The sequence below is a fragment of the Rutidosis leptorrhynchoides genome, chromosome 1 (assembly GCF_046630445.1).
Source record: "Rutidosis leptorrhynchoides isolate AG116_Rl617_1_P2 chromosome 1, CSIRO_AGI_Rlap_v1, whole genome shotgun sequence".
Lineage (NCBI taxonomy): Eukaryota > Viridiplantae > Streptophyta > Magnoliopsida > Asterales > Asteraceae > Rutidosis > Rutidosis leptorrhynchoides.
The window spans coordinates 262,663,448-262,673,700 of record NC_092333.1 but is presented as its reverse complement, the minus strand read 5'-3'; the positions used below and the strand labels follow the sequence as shown (position 1 = coordinate 262,673,700).

At 33.6% G+C, this 10,253-nt stretch overlaps 1 protein-coding gene across 1 annotated transcript; it reads right to left on the bottom strand.

Moving 5' to 3' along the window:
• LOC139897537 (uncharacterized) lies at positions 1 to 918 on the bottom strand. Its single transcript, XM_071880240.1, has 3 exons — positions 495 to 918; positions 304 to 422; positions 1 to 210 (listed from the first exon to the last, which is right to left on the bottom strand). Exons 1-3 carry the CDS (start codon positions 916 to 918, stop codon positions 1 to 3), a joined length of 753 nt encoding a protein of 250 aa, XP_071736341.1.
• Positions 919 to 10,253: the final 9,335 nt, after the last annotated feature.

The window sequence follows — 10,253 nt, the reverse complement described above, 5'->3', positions numbered from 1 at the left end:
CTACGTAGATCCACCGTCTTTGAAGAACACCTTAATTAACGCCTTGCGTGTAATGTTAAGGATTTTAACCTTCACACTGGGGCAAAATATAGAGCAATTTTGTAGCACCAGAACAGCTCCCTCACGTATGCCTTTTACACCTTCATACTTCCCATGTACACCATCGATGATCTTGCTAGATACTGATCCTCGAATAGTACCCGTAGTGTCCTATTAAACATAAATGAATATAGTTACATTAACCTGTTTTAGTCAACGCAATACAAATATGAAAATATACATAAGTTAGTGATGTAAACTCACTTTAAGCGTTAAAGACAGATCACCGACACAAATTTTCTCACAAGTCTTGACAACACCAACAACTTGATCATCTGCTAAAAATCTACGTTGTCTCAAAATGCTCGCTATATCAGATCTACCTGCAGTTACAACAATACACATAAATTGTTGGCTTATGGTTTCAATAATGAGTATACAATTCTGTTGTTTACCTCCGTACGGATATGCAAACTCCATCGCGCGTAGCCACGGATCCAGTGTAAACGAATCATCCACTTCAGGTCTATTGATTATTTCCCTTACAAAATCTTGAGTACACATGTCATCCACAACGTTATTCTCGTTATTTCGAAGTTCATACGCATCTTGGAAAACACCAGCGGGTCCAGAGATTCGGTAGGATAATTTGTTCTTTTTGTTAGAACCGGAACCGCGAAGAACAGGTCGTTGTGGTGAAATAGGTTGCTTTTGTTTTTGACGGTTAAGTTGGGGGGACTCTAAAGGTCGGGGGAATGGTGGCAACTCGGTGGGCACCAATATGGTTTGAGTGGGTTTTGAAACTGATACAGATTGAGTGAGATCGGAATCATCAATATCAAGTAGGTATTCCCATCCATCGTTCTCATCATTGGCCATTTTTTGAGAATGTGATTTTGTGTTTTTTTTAGTTTTCAATTGCTGATTTGAGTGAAAATTAAAACTCAGTTTGAGGTGTTTGAAATGTGGGTGTGTAGTATGTGATGTTGTAATTGATAATGAACATTCAACTGGTATAAATAGATGTATAAAACCATAGATTTCGACCTGCAAAAGCATGATTCGGCTTAAAAGTGAACAAATTAAAGCAGGACTCAAAACCGAAGTTTGAAACTTCGGTTTTGCTAAAAAGCCTGCAAAACCGAAGTTTCAAACTTCGGTTTAGGGCACGGGTGGCTAACCTAGTACACTTGTCTGCCAGGTCACTGTGGAAACGAATAAAAAACCAAAACCGAGCTTCCAAACTTCGGTTTTGACCAAAACCGAACTTTGGAAGTACGGCTTTACCATTTTTGCAACGATTTAGTTTCAGTTTCCATTTTTAAAAGTCATTTTGAAAAAATTACCATTTAAAAAAAATTTCTTTTTTTTCAACCTTAGAACACATGTAATGCGCCTCTTTAGGATGTTTAAGGGACGTTTTTACTAGGCGTTCGTAGTTGTAATAACCTTCACAATGGACCTTATACCTCTTTTCCCTACTTTTTTATCACATGACATTACCGACAACCTTTACACAACCTTTCCTACAACCTTTATCAATATTCCCCTACTTTCATAATCTTATTGTATCGCCGACAACCTTCTCACCCGTGTGGTTTTAGATAATATGGAAATCGAAAACAAGAATGTTCATCAAACACATTTAGAGTCTGCCTACAAATTTTCGTTCCTAAAATGATTGATGATTTCGTATTTTTATTTGGTTAATGTGATTAATTTTGATTTGTATATTTTATTGTAAGTAGAGGGGAGATGAGCGGATTGAGAGAAAGCCCTCGTCCCAACAAGATGTAACACCCTACATTTTGGAAGAAAAAAAAAACACGCATCTGAATTCAAAAATATTACATTATTCAAACCGTTATATATATATATATATATATATATATATATATATATATATATATATATATATATATATATATATTTTGTGGTATGATCAAGAGGGAAATAACCAATTGGGGGGAAGCAAAAACTTTTTTTTTTCTTTTTCGTTTTTTAAAAAAACTTTGTTCACGAACATTATAGATGAGATGAAAATATGAACATTTAGTAGAGACACTTTGTGATAAATGTTTTTATTTTAGCGGAAAAACGCTCGAAGAAGTAATATATAACAATTATCGTGTTTTTCGAGCGTATATTGAGGTTTTAGCTATTGTGGTTTAGATATTAGGGTTTATAGGGTTTAAATATTAGGGTTTAGAAATTTAGGGTTTAAGATTTAGATTTAGGGTTTAGATTTAGGATTTAGATTGAGTTTTAACACGAACGGTTTAGAGTTTAGGGTTTAGGGTTTAGGGTTTGGTGTTTTGGGTTTATGGAATAAACCTAAAACACCAAACCCTAAACCCTAAACCCTAAACTCTAAATTGGGCTAAATTTTACTTCACAAAACATGAAGAAAAAAAAGTTCATATTCTTCACGAACAATATTATCTTGAATGTTATTTTTGTCGATCGTTTTCCCTCCTAAATAATAACATTCATCACGAAGTGTCTCTTCTAAATGTTCATATTTTCGTGTGATCTTGATGCCGGAAAAAAAAATTTCAAAAAAATGAAAAAAAAAAGTTTGCTTCCCCCCGATTGGTTACTTCCCCATTGATCCTGCCCCTATATATATATATATATATATATATATATATATATATATATATATATATTGGTAGGATCAATGGAGAAGTAACCAATTGAGGGGAAATGGGGAGAAGCAAATTTTTTTTTTCGTTTTTTGAAAAAACTTTGTTCACGAACATTATAGATTGGATGAAAATATGAACATTTAAAAAAGACACTTTGTGATAAATGTTTTTATTTTGGCGGAAAAACGCTCGAAGAAATAATATATACCAATTATCGTGTTTTTCGAGCGTATTTTAAGGGTTTAGAAATTTGGGTTTAGGGTTTAGATTTAGGTTTTAGATTTAAGATTTAGATTGAACACGAATGGTTTAGAGTTTAGGGTTTAGGGTTTTGGGTTTACGGAATCAACCCAAAACACTAAATCCTAAACCCTAAACTCTAAATCGGGATAAATTTTAACAAAAAGTACTTCACAAAACATGGGAAGAAAACGTCTGAAAATTAACATTTGTTGGGGAAGAATGTGGGTTAACATGAGATTATGCTTAATGACTATACTAATCTTAACCCATAACAATAAGTGTTTTGATGATGACATATGCACATAACTAAAGGTGATGGTAGACATCTTGACATAAATAAACAAGTTCACTAAGCCACACTTGCTCTAGCAAAAGACCAAAACAAAAAGAAAGCTTAAAATGAAAAACAGGGTACACGGCTAAACCACGATCGATTGCAGGTCAGACCGTGGAGACTTGCACTCAGATTTAAGAAACCTGATATGCACGGTTGACTCCACGACTGACCGTGGATCGACTGCAGAAACCCACTGTCCGGTTTTTGATCAAAAAATGTTTGACCACTTCTGGGCATCTATAATTTATGAAACTTGTTCAAACATGCTTAGGATAGTTGCCTCCTTCATTTTCAAAAGGAGTTTGGTCACCAAAACACTAATCTTGGTTAATCACGCCTAATGACACATTAATGACGATTAAGCCTTGATTAAGGAAAGCACATAAGTGTTTTAGGAAAACATATACATCTAAAATATATCTAGACATTCTTAGAATGGTCATCAAGTCCCAACTAAGAGTTGCTCATTCCTCGTAAATATGTTGGACATTAATGTATGCTTATACACTAATCTTGCAAATGTCATTTTTGTAAGTAAGACTTACATAGTCTTAGTTTAAGCCTATGTTATCACTATGTGCTTAATTCTAAGATTACTTAGTGATCTCTTGCTAGACATTACATGTATATTACTTGACTACTTGCTATTAGTACATATGTATTGTTTGAGTATGTGTTAAGTGCTAAATGATTTGTAGTTATTAATATGTGTATGAAACATGTCTTGATATATGTTACAAGTTGGATTTCACCAACTAGTATTTGGATTACTTCAATATATGCATGTGTTACTTGAATAAATATTAGAATGTCATAATCTAGTAAACTTGAAAAACAATAAAACATTAACACATATAGGTTTGCTTAAATCCAAAATTAAGTTTATGAATAAGTTTAAACTTGATTAACTTGATGTCTTGCAACATATTTAATTTTTATTACTTGCTTAATTTGTCAACACGTCATTACCATACCTAATAATTACAAACAAGATCAAATTTGAATACTAGCATGCTTTGTGATTAAAGTAGGTTCGTGTCATCAATGACAGGTGACTAACCAATAGAGATTTAGCAAATGTGTTAATTACAAATAAAGGATTATGACAAAACTGAGATTGCCTCAAATGATTATAATGACTTGTATCCAAGAATGTTAGATTTTGCATTTTGAGCATGATAAGTCACTATCAAGGCAATATATCCAAGGTAAGTGGACATTTAATGTATATGATACATGTATAGGATGTTAGGTATGCAGGTGTTAAATGAAGTAAAGTGTCTAAGGAGTGCTGTCCAAAACTTATTCAAACGGATATACAACGGATATATATTTTGGACTGAAACACGTGCGGTCGACCCATGGTCGACCGTAGGTCAAGCCGCAGACAGGGCTGACTTTTTATCTCTCCATATAAATAGCAAGACTTGGAGAATTTTGAAGACTTGGACTTCTTGCATGCTACAACTCAAAATCATCAGAGAATCATAAGAACATAACATTCATACACTTGTTTGTGATTTGTAAGAGAAGTTTTATAATCTCTTAAATTATAAAAGGGGTGTTTGTAAACTTACTTTCAAATTCTAATATTTGTAAGTTTGCATAGTTTGGTACTAATCCTTAGAATTGTCTTAGGATTGTCATCACTAGAAAGGGTGAGTCTTTATACTTTGTAATTAGAAGTATATGCTAGCTTAGCTATCATATTCCTTAAATGGAACTAGGGAGTTGATTAATCTCAATGGAGATTAATACTTGTCCAAGTTGAAGACAAGTTGATCTAAGTTGGAGGTAATCATTCAAAGGGATAGAAGGATTAGGTTTGTTGTCTAAGGAGAAGTATAAGGCTTGTAAATCGGATCTCCACCGGATTTGAAGAAAGGTGCTTGGTGAAGCAAGAAATCCCGATTAGTGAATCGGGGAGTGGATTAAGGTGGATTATATAACATCCACCCGAACCACTATAAATCCTTGTGTCTATGGTTTTACTTTACATTCCGCACTATTACAAACATAAACACACCACACATTGGTTTGAGTTGATTAAGGTGATCAAGCATTGTTCAAATCTTATTGATCATCGAAAAAGTTTTAAAAATTGTATTAAGTAAATATTCACCCCCCCTAGTTACTTACATTTGGTATCAGACCGGTTGCTCATACATTTGCTCTAGAAATGTTTTTGATTGAGTCAAAAGTCATTTTGGGCAAAAACCCGAGTCAAACGTTCTTGGGATCAACTCAAATAATGGCATACATTGAAAGATTGGCTAATGAAGCACCAATCTTTGATAAAGAAGATGTCTATGTGTGGAAGATAAGATTCGAGATCTATGTCAAATCTAAGGATTATGACATGTGGAGAATCATCAAGGGAGGAAACCTTGTTTCTCAAGAGTCTTCAAACATGGTGAAATCAACAATACAAAATAATGAAGTAGTGAACAAAATGCTAAAGCAATTTGATGTTATACTACTTCATAGAGTTCTTCTTAGTGAAGAAAGAGTTAAAATGCTTTCATGTGAAAGTGCAAAAGAATGTTGGGATTCACTATGTCCTCAAGTTGAAGAAGGCTCTAGTTGGTCAATGAATAATGGGTTTGAGGAAAAGGTAACAAGACTTGAATGTCTAGGTGGGAATTGGTTGGTTGATCAAGACAAAGATGAAGATGAAGACTTTTGCTTTATGAGTTCAAGATACTCTCCAAGTCAAGATGCTGGTAGTGAGAATGAGGTTGAATTTTGCTATCAAGAAGAAGAAGGCGAAAGCTCAAGCGTCCAAAGTAATGAGGTACATGTATTCTATCCCTCTAATTATGAAGATTTGCTGGATGAGTACAAAGCGGTTAAATTTGTGTATACTAGAAGTTGTGACAAAGTAAAATTGTTGGAAAAGGAATTACAAATGGTAAATCAACTCAACAAAATTTTAAGTGATGAAAACAATTATTTGAAAAGATCTTTAAATGACAAAAATTGTTTTAAAGATAAAATTGTTTCGGAAACTTGTCACAATTCTAGTAAACACAAACAATGTACTCTAAGTCCAAGGTCAATTATCAAGAAAGTTGAAAACCTAGGAATGGTAAACAAATCTAGCAAGTCTATAGGAGGGATGAGTCAAAGGTTGGGTAATCTTAGAATAAATGAGAATCAATGATCAAATTTTAAGAAAAGAGGATTGTGTATTTAAAACTTAAATGTATTTTAAGTTAATGTGTCTTTATTTCAAAAGTTGCACATCCTCTAAAAGATTAAAAGGATTTCTCAATAAGATTATGCTTAACTTAGAAATAAAAGTTTGCTTGAGTAAATTGCATGCTAGTTGTAGGAAAATGTGCCTTAACTATATACATACATGCCTACATACGTGTCATTGATGATGAAACATCGGTTGGATGTGATCATACAAAGTTAAGCAAAGAAAACTTGTCTTCAAGTATTCTATAGAAATGACAAAATCGCCAAAACGTGCTCGACGTGAAGAAACGGACAAGAAATCTACTATTCCTTGCTGCACGATCAATCCATGGCGGACCGCAGGATCAATCGCATGAATTATCCACGATCCAACCCACGGTCGACCGTAGTTCAACCGCAAGGGTACTGACGGCCTTTTTATCCTTGTTCTAGCCTCATTCCATATTTTATTCAAAATCATTTTTATTTCCCTCTCCTCCACGGTTCAAGATCTTCAACCGCACACCAACAAATCTGCTCCTTCTCATCCTTAATCTTCAATCTCGGAAAATGGCAAGCAAAGGAAAAGGAATCTATAATCATCCTCTAAACACAAAAATATCTGTGTATAATCGAGAATTCATAAGCACTAGGAAAATTGCTGAAGGAAAAATGATCAAAATTGAAGATTTTCCTGAAATGGTTCATGCATTCTCAAATTCGGGGTGGGATGCGTTTCTTAATCTAGAAGGACCCATATACACCTCTTTGGTGCGTGAATTCTATGCTACCTTCACATTTGAAGAAGGAATAATCTCATTCGGATTCGGCAACCAACGATGTACATTTTCACTTGAAGACTTTGGAAGAATATTGGAAGTCCCTACTAACGAAAAATATTTCTTCCACATAGGACACAGTCTTGCCTATCTTCCATCCTTTGTAAACGTCGACAAAGCAATTAAGAAATTGTGTTTGAAGAATGTGTCAAAAAGTGAGTTACTTGAGCAAGGGGTTCTTGGGAGACACTTACGCCAAAAGTATGACATTTGGAATAAAGTGATCGATTACAACATCTACTGTAAACTGGGAAATCACTCAAACATTCATGCTACTCAAATTGCTCTTCTCTAGTGTCTAAAAAAGGAGAACTAGTTAACATTGCTTATCTCATGGCAACAAGAATGAGCGACGTTCCCAAGGATACTTCTAGGGAACTTCCGTACGAGATGCATCTCAAAAAGTTATTTAACTACCTTGAGATCACCCATTATGATCAACACCCTCCATCCCTTCAGCCACTTAGCAGAAGTACAATCACAAAAATAGGGTGCGATTCAGAAGGACACGTTGAAGATGATGACTCTCATATAATCTGATATAATCGAGCAAATGTATGGAGATATAGTGAATTCTCGTGTCAACTTAGACAACATATAAGACAGTGATGAGGAAGAAATCCTGGAAGAATCAAAAGATCCTTTCTATAGTTTAGAACCCGATTTAAAATGGAGAAAATTTACTTGAATCAACTCAAGAGAGAAAGGTACCAATCCAAGATCAAGAAGTTGATAAAGAAGGTTATGAAATCTATATCATGCCAAAGGAATGATGATGTAAGCTATTCAAGGCATGTTGGGGAGGGAAGCCGAAAACGCAAATAGTAGAATCATGATTTTTAATGATGTAATGACTAATTATTTCTTTAAACAATTAGTGACTTGTCTTAGGAAATAATTTTTGTTTGAATAAATGATTTGAAAAATTAACAGATAGTGTGCGGTCTACCCCACAGTCGACCGCAACCTGGACCGCATACTATATGTCATTTTTCTTTGTCCTTTTCTTTGGAGAAAAATTTAATGCACATTAAATTTATCAAACAAAGATTTGTGTGCATTCAGTAGGTTGAATCAAAATGAACATATTCTATCATTCTTAACTATGATTCATTTTCTTAAAAGCTTCAATTACTTCAAAAAGAAAAAAATGCTTGAATGATTCTTCCCTTTATAAAGAAGGTATGAACATGCACGTTCTTCACAATACTATCATTCACAATGAATCATTCGAACAAATCACCCAATGATCATTTTCTAATCGACTTAACCTCGTCAGTTTTTGATTCATTCGACAAACTTCCTTTGTCTTCTTTCGAAGATGTTAAGAATTTGTTTAACCAAAATAGGCTATTAATTAGCTCATGACCAATAGCCGAAGGTAGCCAAGTCATAGTTGACCACTTCCCTAAATTTCCCGTCAAAAACTACGCAACAATTCAATGGGATGCATTCCTAACTCTCAATGGTCCCGTTCACTCTACCATCGTTTGCGAATTTCACGCCAACTATGAAGTAACTTCTACAAACGAGATCAAATTTCATTTATGACACATGGAATACTCCATGACTCTTCAAGAGTTTGGAAAGATAATGCGTGTTCCATGCGAAGGTGTTGAATTCTTCAACCATAGCCCAAACCTGAATCGTCTTCCCATTTTTGTGTCAAAAGGTGACATCATACGAACCTTTTGCCAACCTCCCGTCTGTAGTGACCCGAACTTTTCCATGTTTATATATATATTAAATGAAATTGTTATTTACATAATTAAGTGTTTCCAACATGTTAAGCAATCAAACTTGTTAAGACTTGATTAATTGAAATAGGTTTCATATAGACAATTGACCACCCAAGTTGACCGGTGATTCACGAACGTTAAAACTTGTAAAAACTATACGATGACATATATATGGTTATATATATAGTTAACATGATTTTATTATAAGTATGTATCTCATTAGGTATTTTAACAATGAGTTATATACATAAAAATAAGACTATTAATTTAAGAAACTCGAAAACGACATATATAACAATTATCGTTATAACAACGTCTTACTAGGTACATATGAATCATATTAAGATATTGATACACTTGGTTAATTATGTTAAATGATAATTAAATATATTACTAAGTGTATTAACAATGAAATACATGTGTAAAAATAAGACTACTAACTTAATGATTTCGAAACGAGACATATATGTAACGATTATCGTTGTAACGACATTTAACTGTATATACATCATACTAAGATATATTATATATCATAATATCATGATAATATAACAATTTAACATCTCATTTGTTATAATAAACAATGGGTTAACAACATTCAACAAGATCGTTAACCTAAAGGTTTCAAAACAACATTTACATGTAACGACTAACGATGACTTAACGACTCAGTTAAAATGTATATACATGTAGTGTTTTAATATGTATTCATACACTTTTGAAAGACTTCAAGACACTTATCAAAATACTTCTACTTAACAAAAATGCTTACAATTACATCCTCGTTCAGTTTCATCAACAATTCTACTCGTATGCACCCGTATTCGTACTCGTACAATACACAGCTTTTAGATGTATGTACTATTGGTATATACACTCCAATGATCAGCTCTTAGCAGCCCATGTGAGTCACCTAACACATGTGGGAACCATCATTTGGCAACTAGCATGAAATATCTCATAAAATTACAAAAATATGAGTAATCATTCATGACTTATTTACATGAAAACAAAATTACATATCCTTTATATCTAATCCATACACCAACGACCAAAAACACCTACAAACACTTTCATTCTTCAATTTTCTTCATCTAATTGATCTCTCTCAAGTTCTATCTTCAAATTCTAAGTGTTCTTCATAAATTCCAAAAGTTCTAGTTTCATAAAATCAAGAATACTTCCAAGATTGCAAGTTTACTTCCAAGTTTTCTAAATCCATTCC